This window comes from Nothobranchius furzeri, chromosome 7 (genome assembly GCF_043380555.1).
Source record: "Nothobranchius furzeri strain GRZ-AD chromosome 7, NfurGRZ-RIMD1, whole genome shotgun sequence".
Lineage (NCBI taxonomy): Eukaryota > Metazoa > Chordata > Actinopteri > Cyprinodontiformes > Nothobranchiidae > Nothobranchius > Nothobranchius furzeri.
This window is the reverse complement of record NC_091747.1, coordinates 80,380,818-80,407,209: the sequence shown is the minus strand read 5'-3', so window position 1 is coordinate 80,407,209 and position 26,392 is coordinate 80,380,818. Positions and strand designations below refer to the sequence as shown.

The window sequence follows — 26,392 nt, the reverse complement described above, 5'->3', positions numbered from 1 at the left end:
TGTAGATGGATCTGTAGCTAGTTCATCCTACCCGAGGGCCAAACTGGCTCCAGAGATTCAAAAGTGTTTCATTTAATGTGTATACATGACTGAAGTGAGGTCAGGGCCGTTCCCCTCTCACGTTAGCAGATGGCTTTTTGTTTTATTTGCTGACTGACCAGGATGACGGTCTCCAGCTAGTGTAGACTGGTGCAGACTTGGTCCAACTGGGAATTGTGGTTAAAGTCTGGCAAAAAATTCATAAGCAACACAACAATGACCTGCAAGGCACCCGAATGATGAAATAACATTTCTGTTACTGGTTTTAAAGTTCATCATGTTTTCGGTTTTCCATTAAAGGAAAGAAACAGATTGTTTTTTTTACCTTAACTTGATGTGTTTTGACTATCTGAGCATACAGCTTGGTAATAATTTAGTTAGAATTTTGGTCTCAAAATAAGGGGCACAAAACATTGATAGTAAATCACCATGGATACACAACTGCTATTACAAGCCCACATTTTCTGTTTTCATGAGTTATTTTAACTTGCGGTTTTTCTAAAAACATGCAGACAGGGTTAGGGTTAGGGTTAGACAGACTTAAACAGATGAAATCCTCTCTGATGGCAGCAGATGTTTGGTGTAAATGGACCACCAGAGGACGAATAAACTCCGCCAGGAGGCGCAGAATGAAACGGTCGTTTGTGTTTTCGATCCCTCCCGTGTGCCTAGACTGTGTAGAAACCAGTGTCATGATAATGGACCCAGTGTCCCCAGCCTGACGCTGCTGCCATGACAATAACTGGTTGTGTATGAGGGAACAGGGCATGGCTAATGGAAACTGGAGAACAGAGTTTGTAATCCCAGCCTGGCCCTGATGTCTGGGCTCCGACCCGCTTGGCTCTGGGTTTCAGGCTGGATCCGTCATACTCCTGTTAGGAGGTTCATATCATTAGTTCTCTGCTCCTTAGTGGAATTACTAAAATAAAAGAAATCCTTTATCTCCAGTAGTGGAATGTCACCGGCCTACATTAAACATGTTCATAATGATGTTATCTCGTGTATTTTAGCTTGTTTTATTTATTTTAGTTTGAAGCAGACTTAATTAACAAGTTGTCTGACTGCATTTGTATTAATTCTCATGGAAAATACAGAAAGTTACTAAATGTCACTGATTAAATGGCTTTAAGTGGGTCAAAGTTCTCCTGTTCAGTCCCCTGGCAAGTTTTACAGATGAACACATTAAGGGTGTTGGCACAACAGAGTGTGGTGTGGGAGGGTGATCGCATGACAGCAGAGTCCAGTTGCTGAGCTTCAGGTCCTGACTGCATCTGCAGCTCTGAAATAATGTAACTCAGACTTTCAGAGTGAAAGACGTAGGACTTTTCTTAATCATCCAGTATCATTTCCATTGAATAAACGGAGTGATACCTGAATGACATGTTGACCATCAATGGTAAATGGTCTGTATTTGATATAGCGCCTTCTAGAGTCCTGGAACCCCCCAAGGCGCTTTACAACACAATCAGTCATTCACCCATTCACACACACATTCACACGCTGGTGGGGATGAGCTACAATGTAGCCACAGCTGCCCTGGGGCGCACTGACAGAGGCGAGGCTGCCGAGCACTGGCGCCACCGGTCCCTCCGACCACCACCAGCAGGCAATGTGGGTTAAGTGTCTTGCCCAAGGACACAACAACAGCGACAGACTGAGCGGGTCTCGAACCTGCGACCTTCCGATTGCGAGGCGAGCACTTAACTCCTGTGCCACCGTCGCCCCACAATATCAATCAATGGGACGAGCCAGGAGACACACATGTTGCAGAAAGGAGGGAACAGGTTTGTGGTGACCCAAGCGTGGACAGCTGCAGACCCGGAACATGAATACAAAGCTGTATCTCTGTCATGTTCCTGAGCCGAGGTGAGTGACAACATCCATCTCACCACTATCAGGCTGATTTTCCACAGGTGAGGAGCGGAGGGGTTTGCAGCTGCAGAAGTTTCTCAATCAGGGTATAAAAGGAGGATGGAGACACTTCACTACCCCCGGATGATTGCACCAGTATAGGTAGCCCCAGCCACTCGCTCGCGCTCTTGTAACCTGTTTTTGACATTCGTTTTCTGGATTTATTGGACTTTGAACTTGGACTGATTTTGGACTGCTCTTTGGATTTTCCTAACTTTGGTGTTGTTTCCCCTCTCCCAGGATCTCATTACCTACCGCACCTTAGCTGTTTAAACCCTGGACTGTTCACACCACGTCTCATCCTCCTCCGCCGTTCCTGTTTGGACCCTCTCCGCTGCCTCACCAGTTCCGGATCACCCCTGGAATCATCAGAGCTCACCTCGGCTCTCTCGCCTTCTCCCCCCTCGTTCTCCCTGAACTCTGAATGAACTCGAGCTATCGATCTACCCCACGGGACTTCCCTGTGCTCATTTTGTTCTCTTTTATAATAAAGACTTTACTTTAATTCAGCCGGTTCTACGAGTCAGATTTCTGCATGTCTTGGGTTAAACACATACCTCGAGTCATGACAATCTCAATCCAGGAAGGACACGGTTACATGTTTTCAAAGCTCAGACCAAAGTAAAACATAAAACATAGTTAAGATGGATTTGATTCACTAAACTTGAGATTAGTAGAGGTAGTATACTGTAGTTTGGCTCGACCCATAGACAGAACTCCGGCATGCAAATGGACAGCGCTAGGACCATTCAAAGCAACTGTGTGACATATTTATAGCTTTGGAAATCAGTCAATGGGGCAGTCCGTCATAAATCGCCAAATAAGGAGTGAATGCATCCTTTTCAAAATAAAAGACTTAAGTACCTCTATCTGTTCATGTCTCAAACAAAAGCCCAAGTCAATCCAAAGCTGTTTCAGCTGAACCGACACCATCTTTGTAGTTTTTCTCTGTTGCAGCTCTGGTGCTAAACCTGCCAAAAGTCTCTTTACAAACATAAAGCGCTGTGATTGGCTGTACCTAAATGTGTTTGGGCCAGTGGTAGGCCCTCTGATGCGATAAAAGAGCATGGCCACACCGACCCGCAGAGCCAAATCTTCTCACGTTGTGGGAGAAGTAAGAATAGCAGGCTTCCAGGTCTTACAGGGTGAATAGGGACATACGCTGCTGTGGAAAGCCAAGAGTCTGAGACAGATGGCTTCATGCTGCCAAGATTCCACTGAACCTCACCACACAGCAGCGTGCAGGAGTCGGTTTCAGGACTCCAGGCAGAAGTTCAGCAGAATGTTTCAGAACAACGTGTACTCTTTGCATTTGTTTATGCTGCTTCATACGGTCGCTTGGAAATGATCCTGCTCCAGTCTGAACCCTTAAGTTGATGTAAAATACATAAGATAGCAATTCAACTTAGTGAGAGTAATCTAGAAGCTTTTATACTAACAGAATATTATGAAATTTTTAGTTGAAGTGCTACAGCTAGATCTGAAAATGCTGCAAACAACCTTAGATTTTTTTTAAATAATCATGTAATGAAGATGAAAAATCCTCCCAATGGTTTATTAGACATTTTGCTAAAATGCAGATAAAGTTTGTCTCTTTCAAGCAAAGATCACATGGTTCCAGGTGTGACTTGGGGATGGCTACCGAAGCCCGGTTCAGTTTTAAATAGCTGATTTTTAAAGCACAAGAGACCACACGCGTATGGTGATAAAACAAAAATAAAGCAGTTTTAGTGGGAGTGTGTAGAGCAGCAACTTGGCAAATACTGCACACGGACCACTTTCACTCAGACATTCCCCACCCAGGCAGGAAATATCACGCAAAAACAAAACATGACTTTGAAGCAAACAATGGTCGAGGAGGAGCATGCTGCGTGTTTCCATCACCTTGCTTTCTGATTGGCTGCACGTCACATTTAACAGGGCGTACGTTTTTTTTTTTTTCAGAAAAGCAGACCGGTCCCAACGTGATTCTGAGCATACCAGAGCACTCTTATCACACCACATAAGGTAGGATTATCTGATAAGATCGTCTTTAGAGCTGTAACAATAACAGTGTGCAACTTTAAGATTGTCAGAAGGGATGGAGCTGCATGAACATCCAGCTGTGTTCATCTCAGGATTTTACTGTCTGTGTAATGTGAACTGGGTTGACTCAAAAAGCTACTCAGCTGTCGACGGGCATCCCATGATTACTTTCTAGTGATGTCATTGAAACCCATTCAGTGATACTTGCATTAACTCATTCATTGCCAATGATGACTAAAGTCATCATTTACACTTTTTTACGGTGTGGGCATCGGAACGAGCCCCCGCACCGTGAGAACAAACATCTCAGCTCTAAAGCCGATCTTCATTCGCGTACGTCACACATCACGTGATCAGGAAGCAGAAAATCCATGTGTTAGGAGATCGTTTTGGGCCGCTGCTGTAAAAAAAAGTGAGGCACGAACCAAAAAAGCTTCTGCCGCTCACAATTCAACAACGGATTATGAAAGAACGGATAACGCTCGAAACCTGCGGATTCTTCCTGATGTAAGAGGCGAGTCTACGCTTTGACATCATCCTAGCACGCAACGTTCTGTGACTCTTGAAAAAACTGTGAAAATGCTGAAAAACACTGGCAGCGAAAGGCTTTTCTGATCAGGAAACGGCTGGCAGTGAATGAGTTAATAAACGTCTCAGAGATGTAGGGATGTGTGCATGCTGCTGGTCTTTACCTGAGCCCAGTGGTTTTTGAACACGATCATGCAGGTCTCTGGGTCCACCCCATTCAACACCAGCGACTGACCATCTTGGTTTCCATTGGCAACCACAGAGGCCATCATGGTGACCAGATCACATGGGTTAAATCATGTCATGTGAAGCTAAAGGTTCTGACTGCTCACGGGTGCAACCACACCCACAGGAAGATAAAGGACACGTACGAACCTGGGGATGAAGGAAAACATCACAAACACTATCAGACATTATCAAACAGAAAAGGGTTCATTAACTATTCATACGGTAAAAAGGTTGACTGGAGTCTGAAAATGGCCGGCCTCTCTCAGCCTCTGCATGGTTAGACAGCAGCTATGGCAGGCATGCAGGAGGGAGAACAATAACAAGCACCGTGAGGTTACTCAATAGATGAGAGCAAGAGACATTTTGCTCGATTTAAAATGGGCTTCTGCTCTCTGAACGTCACACCAAGCCATCAAATTGTTTTTGCAGCACCTCAGCCAGCAAAGTGGATTTCTGCAGACTCCTGTGACATCACACTCGTTACTAGGGATGTAAGAAAATATCGATATGGCAATATATCGTGATATTTTTTCCTGCGATTATTACATCGATATTCAAAAGCCGTGTATCTAATTCTTGAAAGAATTTACATGCAAACTTTTGTGTATTTTCTTTTCATTTTGTGCAATTCAATCGCCACCCGCTAGTTGGCAGCAGTGTGCAACGGGTTTTGTTTCCACCATTGAAATGTAAATCCCTCCATCATGGTTCAGATACCTCATGTTAAACATGTTACGTATCAGTTTGGACTGTTTATTGAACATTCTTACAATAAATTCAGTAAAAAAATTGCTTGTAACGTCAGAATTTCAAAAATACACATCCCTGCTCGCTACAGATTCAACTTTTGACATCATACAGTAAACAGCAATCAGGCATGAAATACTGCCGAGGTTAAAAAAGCTGTTGGTGAGTCAGATTCACTGTACGGTGTTTATAATGGGTTAAGGAAAGCAAAGCCGGTATTTATTTTACAGTATGTTATTTGGGCTACAAATAGCCTGAAGAGCTGCTTTGGCACTGTGGAAATGTGGAAGTTGCCCATTTGCTTCTTTCCAAAACACACAATTTCACTTAGATTAGAGATTAGATTAGATTCTATCAAGACAGTACGTGAGAAAACAGATCGGCAAAGCAACTTTAGGCGACATTTTGGACAACATTTTAAATTATTTGCAGGAATTCCAGAAATCTCAGTGGTAGACCATGAGAAATTTCCTTCTGAAACATCAACAAAAAAATCAAGCCTTTGGTGGTCCGACGCTACTGGCATGGCAGTGGACTCCCCTTCAAACAAGAACATGATCTAGTGTAAACTTAAGGGATCACACTCCATGTAGCGATAACGACTGTCACCACAGTCAACCGGAGCAGCTGCACAGCACCACACAGATCACAGCAACTGCCTTCTCTCCATATTCTTCCACACGAGTTGCTGAAACAAGGCGCACGGCTAAACTTTCCCATCTGCTTCCAGTTAGTGCTGAGGCACTCGGATTCCTACGGAGGAATGTCAAAGCATTGTGGAGAGTGTTCCAATAAGTTTGTGACGTGTGTGTGTGTGTGTGTGTGTGTGTGTGTGTGTGTGTGTGTGTGTGTGTGTGTGTGTGTGTGTGTGTGTGTGTGTGTGTGTGTGTGTGTGTGTGACGTGTGTGTGTGTGTGTGTGTGTGTGTGTGAGACGTGTGTGTTTGTGTGTGAGACACGTGTGTGTGTGTGTGTGTGTGTGTGTGTGTGTGTGTGTGTGTGTGTGTGTGTGTGTGTGTGTGTGTGTGTGTGTGTGTGTGTGTGTGACGTGTGTGTTTGTGTGTGAGACACGTGTGTGTGTGTTTGTGTGTGTGTGTGTGTGTGTGTGAGACACGTGTGTGTGTGTGACACGTGTGTGTGTGTGTGTGTGTGACACGTGTGTGTGTGTGACACGTGTGTGTGTGTGTGTGTGTGACACGTGTGTGTGTGTGTGTGTGTGTGTGTGTGTGTGTGTGTGTGTGTGTGTGACACATGTGTGTGTGTGTGTGTGTGATGTGTGTGTGTGTGTGTGTGTGTGTGTGTGTGTGTGTGTGTGTGTGTGTGTGTGTGTGTGTGTGTGTGTGTGTGTGTGTGTGTGTGTGTGTGTGTGTGTGTGTGACGTGTGTGTTTGTGTGTGAGACACGTGTGTGTGTGTTTGTGTGTGTGTGTGTGTGTGTGACGTGTGTGTTTGTGTGTGAGACACGTGTGTGTGTGTTTGTGTGTGTGTGTGTGTGTGTGTGTGTGTGTGTGTGTGTGTGTGTGTGACACGTGTGTGTGTGTGTGTGACACGTGTGTGTGTGTGTGTGTGTGTGACACGTGTGTGTGTGTGTGTGTGTGTGTGTGTGTGTGTGTGTGTGTGTGTGTGTGTGTGTGTGTGTGTGTGTGTGTGTGTGTGTGTGTGTGTGTGTGTGTGTGTGTGTGTGTGTGTGTGTCAGCTGTTGAAAGGGTTTCTCCTTACCTTCTCTGAGCCATCCTTAAGTGGGACGAGTTGCTAGAAGGGCGAGGAGCTCATTCTTGTCCTGTTGTCGAAGCTAAGAGAAATGAAAATATGTCAAAAAGGCATGACTGTTGCGTGTCAGACGCAAGACATGGTGGGAAGTGACTGGATATGAGTAAGCTGCTCCGAAACCCACTTGGATGGAGATGTGGAGAGGAGGAAAGGATGTAGAGAATTAAAAGTGAAAGGCAGGAAAACCTACAGGAAAAAGAGAATTTCATTTGTAAACAGTTTAGATGAGACCAGTCAGTCTGTCTGTTTCACCTTAAAAAAGTGAAAAGGTTCGGAGTTTTTATTTCAGACAGCATGCACGTTAATTACACACACTCCCCAAAGCTCGATTGCCAGATCACGCTGGCGTCTTGACCGCTAGCGGTCAGAAAACATGGGCTTTCTGGAGAGCATGCTCCAGAGCTAAAAGTGTGAGAAAGAGAGAGATTGCAACAGATGGAAAAAGTTGGCGTGTGTGTTTATGTGTGTGTGTGGAGGGAGAGTCAAATGAGACATAAAACCTCAATGAGACATAAAACAAGCATTTTATGTCTCATTGAGGACAAACTTGTGTCTCCGCCCCTCACAAGCTCAAGCAAGTTCAACAACGTCAATCTAACAAGTCCTGCTTGGCAAACCCAGCAACGATCAGACAGGTGTGGTGATTTAGACCCGGCGGGCTGGTGACGTAACACCGGGAGTGATTTTTACATTTCACATGTGGAAGGGAGGCTCGGGTGATGCGGGGGTCTATTTATAGCACAGGATGAGATTGTAGAAAGTGGTTTCAAAGACATCAGATACTTCTAATCTGTCAGAACATAATCCAAATGAATGGTTTCTATGAGGAGAAAATATGCAACTGTGTAACAAACTTTCAACAGTAAACAAACAAACAAACAAACAAACAAACAAGCTACAACATACAAATGATGTCAGCTGCTGGCATGAAGCCAGGATCAGGCTGACGTGGTGGTGTCTTGCTGCAGGACACATTTTCACTCAGAAAGTACTTTCCTGACAAGTTTTGGTAACAATTACAACACGGGTCCCTTTATTTATGTTTCTTAGTGCATTAAGATAAACAAAGGGTTCCTTTATCAACGGTCCCATTATTGTTAACTATCAAGTGTCCTCAAGGTTAGGACAAAGGGTCGGGGGGGGGGGGGGGGGGTCTGCTTGCTAATGCATTACATACTATGGTTAATCAGTTGTTAATACTTTACTTAATAGTTTATTAATGGTTAATAATGCACTAAGTAACAGTAATAAAGGGAACCTTACTGTAATTGTAACCCATGTTTTATAATAAAGCCACCTGTAGATCCTCCACCAGAGGGTAGAACACATGACTGATGTTACAGGTTTCTGGTGAAAGTACTAATACTAATACTCCATCTGAATGCTTTATGTAACTTTTTGAAAACCAGAACTATTATTTTACTAAATTCAACATACAAAAGATGTGGAACACTTAAAATCCATTTTTAATGATTAATTCTGATGATAATCACTGACTGAGTTTTTCATGAAGGCTGAACAAGAAAATAGTCTCCTACACCTATCTCCTACATTAGCTTCTTATAGAAAACAGACGGTGAAACTCTAGGATTTGAAAAGCCTGATAGATCTACATCACACTGTCACATAACACTCAAGAACTCGCCCATCTTGACTCACGACGTGGAAGGCCAGGGGTGGACTTGTCACACTTCCTGGTGGACCAATGTCCCAACTGGTACGGTCTCCAGCTCCTATGGCCGGCGGGACCCACGTCTCTGATGGCTGATGGGACCGCGAGTTGCAAATAAATCCACACCCCCAGGGATGGCAGCATGGACAGATGACAGAGCTGATTTCTCATCCCAGTCCAGGCCTGGGGAAGGCTGTTGTTGGTTTAGTGTCCAGGAAACCGCAGAGAACGTCTTGTGTGGAGTGGAGTCGATGCTAGCGTGTAAGTGGCATAACTGTCAACATTAGCAACTTCACCACACAGAACCTGCTCCAGGCTTGACTTATTTATGGAGATAAAATATCGATATTGCAAAGCAAAAAGAGTCAGTGGTAGAGTCGCACTGCTGTTAAGCCGGGAGTACATCGGAGGCGGAGACGCCGCGCAGCGTCGCGCCAAAGATTTTGAGCAGTCAAGTGGTCACACAGGACATGCCGCACCGCTGAGCGCTTCTTGGACAGTCACGCAACAGCCACAACATCAGATGGGACTTGAGAACAGAAAGAAGAAAGTTACGCTGTTCATACGTAATCAGACTTGCCGTCGTGTTTTGTGAGACTCAAATTCATTACGGTATTTATTTAAATATTTTAATCAAAACTGCATCCGGGTTTGTGCTGGCGATTGAGTTTGTGCCATAAAGCCATTCCGCGTCGTAATGTCTGTTGTAAAGTACTCTACAATGTCGTAAACAGCTGTGGCGCCGCCTCTTGAGTTAGAACTGGCGCCTATCTTCAGCGCCTAGGCGTGGTGATTCTGGGACACGGTGCGGCGCTCTCCATGTGCCCACTCTCACTAACCACTGTATAATGGCTTCCATTTAAAATGACAGCGCGGCGCGTCTGCCTCCGATGTGCCCGAGGCGTTAGCCAGTCAGAGGAGAAATTGTCCAAATATGAGGAAAGAAGAGTCCAAATCCTGCTGTGTTCTGCCACGTTCTCCTCCAGCTGGCCGATACAGGCCCTTCTGGGCTGTTTTCCCCTGAGTATGACTTACAAGGCATTCGGAGACCATTGCAAATGTATTGATCAAACGAGTGTTCCACACCTTTAAAGTCCTTCAGGAAGACGCTTCGAAAAATCCAAACACTTGGGTCAACAGATGAAGCAGCTGAACACAATATCTGGCTTGAATTTCCTCGTTTTGGGCTAATTTAAGAGAACTACGACACCTTTCAAGTTTCACTGAAATGTTTCCATCAACAATTCTTACAACTGTTTCTCACATCAACACAAAATAAATAATAATAATCTGACCTTGAGCGAGCACATTGAAAATACATTTGTTAACCAAATGGTAAAATCTCTTTCACACATCAGCTGGAAAAGCGTGCTGGTTTGCATGAATATTTTTACCTCCAAGCAAACATGGCTGGCTGCGTGTTTAGTGCGAGAAGTATTCCTGATGGTATTGCATAAAGAGCAACACTCCCAAGGTAAACAAGAAACATGAGATCATCTCTGAGGGAATCAAAGGAGAAAACCTAACCAGAGCAAACATTCAGAAATCCTCACCTGGAGGGTTTTAATCTTTGTTTTGTTGTTTATCTTGGTCTAGTTTCTGGTATTGTCTGACATCCCAGATGGTTTCATAAGCAAAGGTGTGGTCAGGACAAAGACCTGAAGGGCAGGGCACACCCTTTCCTCTGAAATAAAGGATGAACTTTCTTGTTAAACAGCAGTTTTCAACCTCTGAGATTATTTATTATTTGTCCATTTTCCTGTTTCTGTTGTGGATTTTAGTTCAGTTCTCATACAACATGGACAAACCAAAAAATATATACTTCAAACATGCTCATCTCAATCGGGATTAGGGTGTTGTTGTAGCTGTACGCCACACGGAGCTGAATAAACGGCAAAAAATAAATACATAAAAACTTCAAAACCACAGTGGGATTTTGTAGCCTAGAAATCGAGACAAACCTAGTTGTGCCAAAAAATTTAGCTCTGCAGGGTCGGTCTGGCCATGCTCCATCATAGCCTCAGCATGTCTACCCTTGGTCCCAACAGTTTTAGGTTAGACCAATCACAGCGCTTTATGTCGGTAGAGAGTCGCTGGGCGGGCTTGAAGAGCAAATTGTAGGTTAGAGGCTCCCATGAACCAATGTTTAGAGAAACCTAATGGAAACTCGTTTTAAACATTTTTTTACACATACAAAAATTATTTAGGTTTTTAGTCATTTTTGTAAGAGAAATGTTTTTTTTTTTTTTGTTTTTTTTTGCCAAACCAAGTGACGTCAGCTGAGGGAGTCCTGTTAGCTTAATCCAGGCAACTGTCACCACGGGAACCAAAGGGACAGACAAGTCCATTAAAGCGATAGCAGCTGCTAAAATATTAAAGTGTACAGGTAAAGCCACTGAGAGGCCAGAAAAGTCTGACATTTAGACCTCGACTCATCAATAACAGCAGGAAGTAGAAATATATAGGGTGTGTCCCACTCAGCTGTCAAGACACCAAGAATTCATTGTTGTACATTTATTTCTATTTTATTTATTTCAATTTTCCTCATATATATATATATATATATATATATATATATATATATATATATATATATATATATATATATATATATACATACACACACACACACATACTGGAAATGTTAAAGCAATTAAATGTCAGTTGGTGAAACCTAGTGGCTTTTAAAAAAAGCCCTAAATGTCAGCATGAGTTAAGAACTTTATCTAGATAGTTAAATTTAAACAACTATTATTGTATTATTTAATATTTCAAAGTCTTCAGAAAACATCAGTTTCACCTTACATACCACAAACATTTAAATCCTATTGCTTTACTCATTTGTCTTTATCACGTTGCTACAGTTTAAACTGATGATAAGATATGTAAACACTCCTCCAGGAGGATGATTACCCTGTAGATTTAATTATTAATGTGGTAAAGTTACAGTAAATCAAATCACTCTCCAGAGTGCGTGCAGATCCACACCCGTAACTGACTTATACGATAAGTGTGTTATGTTATCAGATAGTGTTGCTGCAGGCTGCAGGTCGCTGCTTTTTCAAACGCTCGTGAAAGCTAACAGGGTGTTGGCTGCTGCAGTCGTCTTTGAACGGGTTCCAGAACCGGCTGGTCCTGCTGTACTGCTCACATTTATTAACACGCAGAAGCAGAAAAGGAAAGATTTAGCAACACAAACGTGCCAGGAAGTTAAAATGTCACATCATCTCTGGTGAAGTTTCAGTTTTTGTTATATTTTAATTAGAAATAAAGAATAATAACAACTTATTTTTATCCCTTTTTGGTTTCTTTGGAACTCATCTTTGCTCAAATGTTCAAATATAAGTTTGTGATGATAATGCTGACTATATAAGGTGTGTGTGTGTGTGTGTGTGTGTGTACGTGCGTGCAATGTTTTCTGGTGTCATCATTCCTTGTGCACATTCATGTCGCCATGGCAACACAGCAGTCTGTCCCAATGCAACAGGTTTCTGTCACTGATAAGGCTTTTTGGTGCAGGTATATCCTATCTCTGCTTCCTCTGTGACTCGTTTGCATCCTTTCTCCCGCTGATTAAACAACCATGTTTGCATGTGGAGCAGGGAGACGGCCAGAAGATAAAAGCTGGTCTGTGAAGTCGGAAGATGTTTGGCAGAGAGCGATCAAAACAAACCAAAGCTGCACTCATCTAGCAAAACTCAAGTTTAAAAAACTTCATGTTCAGACATCTGAATATGTATTTATAAAGATGAAGTACACAAAAATCCAACATTTATGATATAAAAAGATCTCCAGAAAGCATAAAAACTATTACCAAAAAATAATCACAACGAATCATCTTTTAAACACACTTGCAGGTTTTACAAGTTTTTATTGTGCTTAAAGCAAACTGATGGTCTGATGGGGTTTAAATAAAAAGCTTATGGTTGGTTAATATGTCACCAGGTAGATCTTTAGATCTCCTCAGTAGAAATGACCAGACTGATGAGCTGATCAGAAGGAAGAGGCACCTAGCTGTGGCAGTTTGTGTCTCCATCATGAACACGCCTAGAACATGTTGCTCTCAGGAACCCCAGCATCAGTTTGACATTTGTGTTGTTTCACAGCAACTGTAATCTTGACGTTGCTCTGACTGGTGTTAGCCCATAAACTGAAGTCACATTTCTATTACTGGAACCTTTTAGAGGAACCAGGGAAGCGTTGTTTAGCGCTGTTAGGCCTGTTTCCATCATCTGAGCTTCCGGGTCATTTTACTGGGCCTTCACAAGGTGTGAGCCGGGGTATGTACTTGGAAACTGGCCCTGTACCGTCACCGGGCAGGGCTTGTGGTTAACTCATGCTGATTTGTTGTAACTCAGTAAATTACATCCACAGACGTCACCAAACAACCATTTATGAATTGGAAGAGTTACTGGTGGTGAAGCAGAATGGAAAGAGATGAAAATAAGCAGCATTGATGCTGCTTTAAAATTTAAATTTTTAAATTCCCAATGCTGAAAATTGCAGCAGAAGTCTCTCACATCGCTGTAATATACGCTGATGTGGTCTCCTACAGAGCACCGTAAAAAACTTCTTTTATTCTGGTCAGTGAACGCTGCTTTTTACATGCACAGCCCCTCTCCCCGCCCCTGAATGGATCAAATTACGGCGTATTTTGATAAAATTTAATTTTTATTGTCATTAAAGTCTGTGGATGCCTTTTGGCTCTGATCAGTGACATCACTCACTTCCCAAGGAGTCGTGATATGCTGGCGTCCTAGCAAAGTCTTCAGAGTTAACATGAGATGACACTGGCCAAAATAAGCCAGATGGAAGTACTGACAGACCAGAATTTTTGTTTTGTTTTCATAAAAAAACACAAATTTTATTGTGATTTATTTATGGACAAAACAGATCACCGGGGTGAAAACTAACTCTGCCATGGAGCTTTGAGGTGCCTGAGTATCCCAGCATTCCCAGTGAACCACCAGTAGAAAACTACTTAGGAAAGAACTGAGACAACGGCCTAATCCTGCAGCTCAGACTCCAATAGGAACACAAGAAACCGGCTAAAGCTGGTTCAGGGGAAGGGCAGAAAGGTTCTGGGTCACTAGTGACTTGTTGGTGCTCTGACCAGGTTTTAGTGAGCACAACGCAGCAGATTAGGATGGAAGCCAGCTAGGTGTCCTCACCAGAAAACATGGAGAGCATTGCCCATCAGGCTTACTCAATATCAACCAAGAGTTCAAATCAAGGTCAATCATTAGTTTGAGAAGCTGAAGTAAAAACGTTCCTGGCCATGAAAGCATTTTGTTATCAGGGTCAGAGTTGGGCTGCCAGCAAGGAAACGGGCTAATCCCAAACATGGGACAGCGCTAAGCAGTCTCGTTTAAACTGGGGGGAACGGGGTCTGTTCACACCTGTATGTCGATGGTTCACACCAACACCTACTGGTACCAAAACCACAGAACCTGGTCTGTGATCACGTACTTCCTGCTGTACTTATTAAAATGCTTAAGATAAAACCTAATCACATGATTCCCCGAGCCGTCAAAGGGCAGAACAAGAGAGCTAGAGCAAGCACAGTCAGCATGTGACCTGAAGCGGCGCATGTAATCAAATCAGAGCTGCAGGAGCCTTTATGTGGAGCTCTTGGGTTCAGGTTTAAGCACTGACATAATCAAAACTAGCCAAAACTAGCCATCAGCAGCTCCACAAATTCCTCTCAGGTTTGCTCAGTCCTAAAGACGCTTTAGAAGGTTGTGGCGTCACATGCAGGCCTGTAGAGTTCCAGCTGTTATCCTGAACTAACTGATTGTTGTTTTCTGAAATGGAGCACACAGAGACTTTGTGATTTGGGCTGGAGTAGCATCGGAGACCGTTGCTTCTGCAGACATTAACCAAGTACAAGTAGATATTCATAAATCTGGACACTTCAATTAAAAGGCTTGAAGTGTTGCTTTGAAACAGCTCATGGTGAGGGATGCTGCAGAGGAACCTAGAAACAGACTCCACGTGCAGGATGTGGGTGTCTGAGCCAGCTGATACACTCTAAGAAATTAAATGTTGAATTAACTTAACCAAGATGAGGCAACTTGTTCCACTAATAGTTGCTTAAATGTAGAGTAATATACATTGTTGTGTCAAAAGTAATTGTTTATTACACCTTTATTAAACAACCAGGTTAACTTGGTTAAGTTCATTCAACATTTCGTCAGTGATCGATGGCTCCCAGCTCCAGGGTGCTCTTGCATTACCAGGCTGGACCTTCAGGACTGTTTTATCCTTCAATCCCTGGAGATGGTTGTGGGTGAAAATCCCAGTAGACCTGAAAAACTCAGACCACCAACAACCACGTGATAATCTTCCCTTTCTACGCATTTATACACAACCTACCTCTGAGGAGATTCATTAACCATCAGATGGAGTTTGGATCCTAAAAACTTTCTCTGATCTGAACCCAAACGTCACATTTTACTGTAAGTGTTGGAAACAACACAACAAAGGCTGGTACCAGGTGATCGTGGACAGCATTGATTGGAAGAAATCAAAAATTGATGACGTTAGCAGGTAACTCTATACCTGCTCGTGGTCTCCTCCCTCCCAGGGGACACTTGAGATCTAAGCTCTTACAGAGCAGGTCAATCCGAGCAGAAGACGTGACTTTTGGAATATCTCCACAACAACAGCAGCGTGCTTTTCTCTGACGCACACGGATTGTGAAAGCACGCTGAGACGGTTTATTAGCTGCGCCTGTTTATGCCAAACTGAATGATTGTGATTATAAAAGTGGGAGGGGCTAGTTTGTTCTCGTGTTTACAAACAGGAATAAACAGAAAGCACTTTACTTTTTCACTTCTTTAACTTGTAAACGATGGGAGTGTTGTCACTGGACTAAAACAACAACTGCGATCATGACGTTCCCCTGAGCAGAAGTCTGGAGTCCCTCTCGTTCCACCCAGGCGCACATGTCAATCACCGGTTTAATAATAACGTCAGGAATCAAACCGTACATCTAAATGCGTGTGAATGACTTGTTTTAGAGTTTAAACCTCCTTTTCTTACCGTGAGACACGCACGAATCCAAACGGGAGCGCACGGTGAACGCAGCTGCGGGTGTTTAACGCAGCACAACCGCACACATTCAGGGGTAAAGATCCGCGTCCAGACTCCGCACTGGCTGTCCCACTTCAACAATAATAAAGTTGACACAACTCCTTCATATGGTCGGCAGCGGACACGGAGGTGAAACCTGCCCTAATGCCAATCTGGAAACTCCTCCTCCAGCAGCCCCACCTCAGGAGGAGCGCTTCCAGTTTCATCACTCTGACACACGTCACGGGAATTTAAAGTTAATTTTGCTGTCAAATTAGATAAAATAGAGTAAAATATTCTTTTGAAAGGACTAATCTATGTAATAAAATGACTGCATTTATGGCGTGGTTGCGTGATTAATAATTATGTTAATAAGCAATCTGTGATATAATGAAAAAAGCTGAAAAGTCGTCATTTTAACTTGAAGGAGGATTTTTAAATGCATCTTCTATGGCAAAAAGCGGAAAAAATGTTTTATTTCAGTCTTTGTTTTCATTGAAAAAAATAGAAAAAACTGTTTTTAATTTTCTTCAAACTATGAAAATTCAAAATTTCAACAACAACAAAAACCTTTAATAATTGCAAGTGTTCCTTTTAGGCACAAGTGTTCACCAGTAAAGGAGTTTAGCGTTTAGCACTCAGAATGAGAGAAACGTAGGTTTGTAGTGACATCTAGTGGCAGATAAAAGCCATGACAGTTGGGTTTTGTCCCCATGTCCACCAGTTTGGTCAGATTTGACTAAACATCATTTATTCTGTCAGCCTACGAGCATGAAGACTCTTACACCTGTTTGTTAAACGCAGACTTTTAAAACTGAATACAAATAATAAAATAGAGACAAATAGTGAAAATGATTTAGGCACCTAAGCAGAGGATCTAGATTTGTCAGGTTTATTTTTACTTAGCATTCAAACTTTAGTGATCTGTTTCTCCTTATAGTTAGTTTATTATTCTGCTTCCGTACATTTTTTGGCATTTAACTACTTCCACAATTCTTCAACTATTTACACAATTTGGGTACCAAAACGTTCAGCTTATGTCGGCAATGACTTTTGGTATCAAAATATTTGATACTTTTTGAGATATTCAGCATTTTCTGTGATTTTTGGTCCCATTGAAATGAATGGGGTTGCTCAATTTTCAGCTAAATCCTATCACTTTATTGAACTCTTACACTTATAGGTTAACTTTAACCTGTCATGTGCCGGGGTGAGTACCTCTCTCATTTTCCCATCTTTGTGGTGTGTGTTTCAGGAGAGGGAGGCTCCAGCTGCAGCTGATTTGCAATCAGCAGGTCCGGTTACAAAAGAAGGATGGGGAACACTCCTCGACGCCGGATGATGACTACAGTTTGGTAGTTTCCTGCCCTCTTGCGACTCTTGGATTTAGTGCTCTAGTGTTGCTGGGATTTTTTTGTGAACCTTTGGATCTTTTCCCTGTGCTTACCCGTGCAGGTTTCGGAATGTTTTTGGACTTCTGCAACTCCTCAGGATTACTCACCTGTGCCCCATAGGATTTCCGGACGCAGCTCTCACCGTTCTCCATTCCTCGCGGCCGGCCCGCTCTCCTGCTCTCCTCTCGCTCCCTCTCCTGGACACCCCACTTGGATTCACCCTGGCACCCTCCCTCATTCCTATGCTCCCCTACTTCCAGTAAGTCTATTCTCTGCACCCACCAAGTTTAGACTTACCTTCCTGGACTCACCTGTATCTGCTCTCCCCTCAGACGCTGCGCTCCCGCTCTCAATCTCCACTGGGCTTTTCCAGTGCACCTTCAGTTCCAGTTTTAAAATAAAGATTATTTTTTATTACCATAAGATTTTGAGTGATTCTGCATGTCTTGGGTTAAACGCATTCCCCAAACCATGTCATAACCTAGAGGCTTCATTCAAGTTTCAACAAACTCTCAATACTTTCAGCTAAAACTGATATCTTTTTGATATCAGTTTTTCTAAAATCACAGGAACAATTTGAGGTACGACTTGAGATTTTCAGAAAAAATCACAAATAATAATGGACAGAGATAGGAGCAATGACCGTCCTTTGCTCCATTTCTGGCATTGTCCTGAGAAAATCGTAAATCCGATTGAAATGAGATGCACGCTGGCTTGCAGCTAACGGATATACCTTTTGTTTTGAGCTATAAATCATGAACGTACTCCAAACATTGTGGTTTTTCTTTGAGAATATTCAAAATTAAAAATTTCTCACCACTCTAAACTGAAAATTCCACACTAACTTTTGACCTTCACATTTTCTGGAAACAACTCTTTCCAACACCCAGATCGTTTGGAGTACTGAAACAAATATCTCAAAGTAGGAATTTTTGTCATCTTTTCAGAATGGGTTTCATTTTATCTGTAAGTGTTACCGTTCTTTCTCTACAAGCCTCAGGAGGAGGAGAGACCCTGATTCTGTCTCATTGAAACCCATGTTAAAGGAACAGATTTTCTCCGATCGGCTTCAGACAGCTAAAATGTTCTCATCATAGCTTCTAGACAATTCATGGTAGGCACATAATTCACACAGATGACCATCAAAGCCTTCTGCTGCTCACGCTTTTTGAAATTTTCCAATAGGTGCAGCAGTTTTTGAATGGCGATGAGACGTTTCAGAGGTCTGAAATGACATCTGACCAGCTGAGCTCTGTTAAGAAGAAAATATCATTTCTATAGCGCCTCTCAAGATAAAAATCACGAGGTGCTTCACAAAAACAAAAACAAAAAATAAAAAATATGTAAAAATATAAAAAAGCATTTAGAAAATGTTTAAAAATATATTTAGAATGAGCAAAAATAAGCAATTGCGATTTAAAAGAAAAAATGTTAAAGAGAGAGTGAATAGGAAAGAGGGAAATCAGTGGATCCTGAGGAAGGTGGAATAGGTGGCGAGAGCAGAATAAAGAGAGAGAGGTGAAGAAGGTCATACAAAAGCCAGCTTGAACAGGTGAGTCTTCAGCTGCTTTTTAAAGGAGACCACTGAGTCCACTGATCTCAGGCTCAGGGGGAGAGAGGTCCACAGTCTGGGGGCCACAGCAGCAAATGATCTGTCACCTTTGACCTTTAGCCTGGTGCTGCACAACCAGTAGGCTTTGATCACTGGACCTCAGGGACCTGCTGGGAGTGTAGGGACTAAGAAGATCACCAATGTAAGATGGTGCTTGTCCATGTAAGGCCCTATAGACCAGAACCAGGATCTGGAAATGAACCCTGAAGTTGACTGGCAGCCAGTGAAGCTGGAGGAGAAGCCGGGTGATGTGGGTGTGTTTGGAGGACTTGGTCAGAAGCCGAGCACAGGCGTTTTTAACCACCTGTAGACGGTTCAGGGAGGTTCTGCTCAGACACGTGAAAAGAGAGTTACAGTAGTCTAAGCGTGAGGAGATGAAGGTGTGGAGAACTGTCTCAAGTTCAGAGCAAGACCGAAGGGGACTCAGCTTAGCAACGTTCCTGAGATGGAAGAAGGAAAAGCCAACAAGAGAACTGACATGAGAATCCAGGGTAAGAGCTGGGTCAAAGGTCATACCAAGATTCCTGACAGAAGGTTTGGTGTGAGAAGCAAGATGACCAAGAGAGTCTCTGACTTTGGGAACCAGCTTGTCTGGGGCACAGATGAGGATCTCAGTCTTATCTTCATTCAGCTGAAGAAAGCTCCCACCATCCAGGTTTTGATAAAGTCTAAGCAGGTGTGTAACAGCTGCAGCTTAGACATCTCATGGGGCTTAAAGGAGATGTACAGTTGGATGTCATCTGCATAAAGATGGTAGGAGATTCCTTTGAAGGAGCTCAGGATGTGCTGAAGAGGAAGCAGATAGAGGAGGAAGAGCAGAGGTCCCAGCACAGAACCTTGTTGGACACCATGGGTAAGAGAGGTGGTAGAGGACCTAAACTTGGAGACAACCACAGAAAAGGAGCGCTCAGAGAGATAAGAGGAGAACCACTCCAGAGCAGATCCTGATAGGCCTACCCAGTCTCTCAGCCTCTCCAGTAGCAGGTGATGGTCAACAGTGTCAAAAGCTGCAGTCAGGTCCAGCAGGACCAGAACAGAACAGTCCCCTGCATCACTGTGGGTCAGAAGGTCATTAGAGACCCTAAGAAGAGCTGTTTCAGTAGAATGAGCTCTACGAAAACCTGACTGGAAGCTATCATAGATGTTATGTTCATCAAGAGCAGCTGTGAGTTGTTTAGCCACAACCTTTTCCAAGATCTTGGAAATGAACGGAAGTTTAGAGATGGGTCTGAAGCTGCTATGGAGAGAGGGATCGAGACTCTGTTTTTTAAGAAGCGGGTGGATTACAGCATTCTTAAAGTAAGCAGGGACCTGACCAGAGACCAGAGAAGCATTAATTATGGAGAGCACGCTGGGACTGATGGACTGAAAAGCACTTTTAAACAAAGAGGAGGGTAAGATGTGGAGGGGGCATGCAGAGGTCTTCATAGAGTTAACTAGTTTGGTTAACTCAGGCAAAGAAACAGGAGCAAAGCTATCTAGGATGATGGGCCTGGTTGGAGTCGGGAGAGGCAGCGCTAAGGCTGAAGGAGATGTTGGTCTTTCTTCTGCTAGACCAAGCACGGGTACGGAGAAGATGGAGTTAAACACCTTTTAAGTTGACAGAACGTGGAGACAAATGATCAGAAGTCCATTCACTGTTTCACCGCTCATGAGGGGGAGAGCCTCTGCAGCAAGTCCCGCGACCTGCTCTTGCCAGATGCTTCGGACAGACTCTCGCCGTTCTACTGAAAACGGCTGATTTTTATTGAAGATTACAGGAATGTAACATACGCAGTTTGCCATGTACATACGTCAATGATCATGACAGGTGAAAATAACAGCCTTGTTAGCGGACAGTTTAATACATCACTAGAACACATCCTTGAGATTACCAGGAACATCCTGATATATTCATGACAGGAGAAGATACATTCACTGGTACCGAGAGGCACTGAGTGGAGATGGAATGTGCACACTCCCTTCTCTTGTGCAGGAGAAGATACACAGCTATTAATCTTTGTGTGAAGGCCTTGAGTATCTGAGCGAGTTTCCATAGCATAGATAATAAAATGAGCTTATAAGGTAAATATATATATATATTGCCTTGTTAGGCAGGATCTAACATGTCACAAGAACTTGTAATTCTTAAGATAAGCAGAAACATCCTTGGTAACCTGGTACAAGAAGAGACTGCAATGTCTCACTCCCTTTTGGAGTTCCTGCAGCTGTTTTAAGAGCTTGTGCAGGAGAGAAACACAGAGAGACCTTTATATTATAACATGATCCCATAATGAAAAGAGTAGCATGTAAGAATGAATAATAAAAGAGCTTATATGAGAGTTACATATATTTTCAATCCCCCTTTTGAACTCTTTTAAGAGTTCAACAAAGATGTAGGAAATCAAAACAACAACACCAAATTTCATCAAAAAAAATCTAATAAGCAAAGTTTTAAAATACCAATACAAACAACCAATCAGATTACATTTACTCATCTTTCTAGCAGTAAACTAATACAAAAAACATGATCATATTTTTGACTGAACATGTTACAACATGAATGGATCGCATGCAACTCCATATGAGGGCGAAAAACCCTAATTATCATATGTTTATAGGGAAAATTCCCCCATGTCCCCCCATTTGTCATATCTCAATTTTGGGGCGAACACCTGTTGGCATAGAGTGTGCATGCCTAGGACATCAATGATCAACAAAAAATAAAACAAAACAAACAAAAAAATCATAAAAATGAACTGGTGAAGGGATGGTTACATAAATCACTGAACATTCTCACACTCTAACAACATCTTCTTCATCATGAGAGTCATCACTATCATCAGAGAGTTCCCCTCCCAAATAGATGTTAGGATTGGCTAGTAACAAGGGCATCTGGATAATTGGGTCAGCAGGTGGAGGGTGTAAAATATTACCCTTGTAAAATAAATGAGGGTGTTAAATACAACCCTTGTAGAATGTTCATAGGGTGGTTACTTCTTCCCCCTGTTGAGGACCCTTCACTGGCTCCAGGCAGCTGCAGGGGGTGATGATGTCATGATTCTCGTCCTGCAGGATGTGGTGGTAGCTTGGCATGCTACTGTAGTCAGCTACTTCTCTTCCTGGTTTTTGGATCCTTTTTCTGGTTAGGCAGATTTCAGCTGCTTCTCGTCCTGGTCCTTGGGTACTTTTTCTGGTCAGGCAGATGTCGGCTGCTTCTCTTCCAGGTTAGGCTCCTCCCGTCCAGCCGGACAGCGTGTGATGTCCTCTCCGTGATCCTGTATGGCCCGGTCCACCTCGGTTCCGTCCACTTCCTTTTGGTGACTTTTAGCAGGACCCAGACGCCTGGCACCGAAGACGAAGCCTCTTCGTGTGTGTAGTTTTGGTCCAATGAAGGCTTTCTCGGCTTGTGCAGTCCTTGATCTCGGCAGATAGTTGGTAGGAAGATTCACACTCCGGCCGGACCAGAAGTTCCCCGGACCGATCGCCTAGGGATTAGAGGTTATGCACAAAAATGTCCTAGCTCTTACTGACCCTAGCCTCTGATACCTTCAACATCAGACACATACAGTTACGAACAGCAAGCGCAATTAAAGGTACAGTGACATCACGACATGGACACACAGACACACAAACACATACACATGCACATACACAGAGAGAGAGGGAGAGAGTAAGAATGTGTGTGGGAGAAAGAAATGTGTGGGATCCATTTTGCCACCAGCATCTCCACCTGTGTCACAGAGAAAAAATTGCAAAGAAATTAAAACATAAAGCAAACAACAATAATTCAATGAGTATAAATGATCAAACTAAAATATACAACCATGCATGGGTTTTATAACAGTTCCGGCAACACTGGAGAGGAAGCCTTGTATAATGAATTCTTAAGATGTCCTTCATCAATTAAAGGTTATAGCCAAATTGTTTCAGGATCCTGAATTTGAATTTGAATTGGTTAATTTACTCAGAATAGTCCAATGTCTTTGTTGATGTTTCTCAAGGCTCGGCCATGCCCATATAGATAAATAAGCAAACAAACAAGACAAACACAGTCAAACACACGGTCCATACACGTCTCTGTGCCCTCACACACCAAGCAAATGTCAGACTGAAGCGAAAGTGTGAAATACTTAACCTAACGCTAAATCAGTGGAAAGAAAAAATAAGACCTAAAGCGTGTAATCAAATTAATCCAACAAAACTTCCCATAACTGCCGTTCTAAACTCATGTTGCGGTGTGATCTCTCCAATTAGAAATTAGGACAACCACTTTTACTATCAATTCAACCAAATAGTTTCAGGTTGTCCCTTACCTAAACTACCTGTCTTTCTTACCTTCTTTCTTTCTTTCTTTCTTTCTTTTTTAGGAACACTACTCGCACAAGAAATCCTAAGAATTAATTCACTACTTAAGGTTAATTCATAAATAACGAAACTGCAGTTACAGGTTTGTTTGTGCATAGTATTGGTAATCAGCAGTTTTTTTTTCCTTATCTCCTCATCTAGAAGTGTTTCTGTGCTACTCCTCCATCTATAACACAAGTTAGTATCATCCTTAAAGCATCTGAAATTAAGCTGCATTGCTAAATCAATAACATGATTTGTGCTAAGAAATACTCCCCTATCCTCTTCCTTTTTCCAGTGGCGCTGAATGACAGATTTTAGATCAATTTAACGTTTTATCACTATTACGTTTCATTTAATTAATTTTGCTTTTTCTCTCTTATTTTTGTCTATTTATTTATTTATGTTATTTACTTATTTATCATGCCATCCTGTGATGATAATCTTAAAGACTTTTTAGCCAATTGTCGTCAAAAAGGCCATTTAAAAATATTATGTTAAAGATTTCACAAGATAAAAATGTGAACATAATTTTTATCGAATGAGGGGTACAATTATTCACTATTTTTGTGACATTATTTTCTACGTTAGAACTTACAGCTGATAGAAAAATATAGGATCAGCTAGGTTTGGCTAGATCTGTTGGGAAACTCAACGGAGCTGAAACAACACTGTTGTCTCGGATGAGATGTTCCATGAATCGTTTAGTCAGCTGGATGCCAAATTATTCATTTAATGTTTATTTTTATGCAATGAATGGAATGGGATGGAACGTTACTATAAACTATCCGGAAATTTGCGCATGTTTGCTCGAAGGAGAGAACTGTTGAAGCCTAAAGCGTTCTCCTAGACTTATAAATAGACACCGTTTCCTTAACCAATGAAAATAAGTGATGACGCTGATGTATTCCGTTTTGAAAAGAAAATAAGGCTTTACTGCATGTCCGCTGCAGCTGAGAATCCTAGGACAATAAAGATTATATTGACGTCCAATGGTGAGTTGGGCTGAAATCCAGGTTACTAATCCTATTATTTATTTATTTATTGATATTATTATTATCTTTTTTTAGGCTAACTTTCTCAGTTAACTATGTTCTTCAGTAGTTTAGTAAATTTTCCACAGTTCTGACATTTCATCAATTCAACTGGTTGTTGCCAAAAAGCCTTGTTCATTACCTGACTGCAGCAAGCACTCTTTTACTGGGTGTAACCATAGGAAACAGTCTCTTTTGAGCCTCTCTTTGTAAGTCCAGGATGACCACCGTCATTGATTAAAGTTCACATGTTAGCACACATGCTCCCCCTTTTGTACTTTGTTTCATCAGCAGCAGGGCAAATAAGTTTCTGCCTCTTTGTCCATCTTGTAGTGCTCCCCGTCTTGATGTTATAAGTCACAGTTTTTGGTGAGGGCTTCCAGGTTCTCTTTGTATAGAAGTCAGACCCAAACATTCTTTGCAGCTGGTTGTGACAGGCCCACCCAGTAAAGTTCATGCCTCCACAATGCACAGCAAACGTTTTCCTTAAATATGTTGATTGAGTTGAAAGGACAGAACTTTCTCTTTTACAAATCAAAATCAACGATGGTTTCTAATATTTAGTCGACTTTATTGACTCAAAGGTAAATCTAGACTACTTCCTATGCACAATTTTTCTGAATCGTCAAATCGGTTCTACACAGGTTTTAAACTTTAGGCACAATCTATCCCAAATGCAAGATCCCTCCTTTCATTTTTTATTTATCTATTTTATTTTGGGAAAATAACTACCAGTTTTTAACTCAAAACAGCCTAGTACAGTTTCTAGCCAGGTTACAGGAAATAATACTTAGTTTATCTGTTTTTTCATTATTCAGCATCTCAAAATCCAGCCATTAACGTTAATGGTTCTTAAAGTTGAGGCAAGACAATTATTGGATTTTGTTTTATAGCAAGATTTAACAAATATTTTATTTCCTGACTGATTATTTGTTAATTTTATGGTTTTCATAAAGATGATCCTGAGAGGTTCAGAGCTGCTTTTCGCAGCACCCTGTGCTATTTTTAGACCACGGGACTCTTGTGTGTAAAAGTGGGTGGAGTCAGGTCCCCAGGCTGAAACTCCAGTCATTCTCACTAGATCTGTCCGAGAGGAAGGATCTCCTGAATACCCTAACCAGAAGCCTTAAGGTACGTCCAAAACACCGAAAAATATCCTTTCTAAAGTCACAAATTGCTTAAAACTGCATGTTACACAGAAAAACTGTGAGAGCGAGGGAGTCCAGCTGACTCCACGGCCCATAATCAGACAAAATACTTCCTTTATAACCACAACCATACAACTTTTGTATTTTAAAGGATTTTCTTGTCCTCACACTAACGATAAATTCTTTTTCTATTGTTTCCACAGTCTCTCGAACTAAATAACCGTCTAGTAAAAACATGGACCGCACCCTGTTTCTCAAGCAGCTGCTCCCTCTATTAAAAACTGAGTCATTCAGAAGATCCAGCGAAAGCAGCTCATGCAAGAAGACACACATTCACTCATTCACAAGGCACAGAGACATTCTTTGTTTGTCACAGTCTCTTTTTATTATTATTATTATTTTTTTAAGGTAAGTCAGTTCGTCACTTATTTATTCTCTCTCTATATATATATAATATTTTAAGCACAGAATTTATTTAACACTGCACTGGTTATTTTCAGAATTTAATGCTTACTATGCTTTTAAGCAGGCCTTATGTAACATTAGAGCAAATCCAATTGCAATTTTTTTGAGAGCGCTCTGAGGAATAGTTTATATATTTATTTTCTGCAGATCTGTTTTGATTTTACTGTTTAGCAGCTATATGACTATATTTCTAAAATAAAGCTGTCATTTACATCCTTACTTGCGTTTCTTGGTGGTTTTTTCCCTTTTTTCATCTCCAGGTCACTTAACCCCCAGATCGGGGTCACTCACATGCTGCCCCACACACAAATGATTATCACGCTTCTACACTACATATGTATATATGTATACACATATACATACATACACACATACATATGCATATGTTACTTTAAAAACCTTTTATTTATTAACTTATGGTGT

At 42.0% G+C, this 26,392-nt stretch overlaps 1 protein-coding gene across 1 annotated transcript in view; it reads right to left on the bottom strand.

Moving 5' to 3' along the window:
• Window positions 1–16,152, bottom strand: part of fhip1aa (FHF complex subunit HOOK interacting protein 1Aa) — a 48,677-nt gene extending 32,525 nt beyond the window's left edge. Inside the window, exons 1-3 of the mRNA XM_054751512.2 lie at window positions 15,961–16,152; window positions 7,194–7,266; window positions 4,668–4,878 (exon numbers count right to left, since the gene is read on the bottom strand). Of these exons, the coding sequence (XP_054607487.2) occupies window positions 4,668–4,775 (108 nt within the window). The 5' untranslated portion in view covers window positions 4,776–4,878; window positions 7,194–7,266; window positions 15,961–16,152. The remainder of the gene's footprint in view (window positions 1–4,667; window positions 4,879–7,193; window positions 7,267–15,960) is intronic.
• Window positions 16,153–26,392: the final 10,240 nt, after the last annotated feature.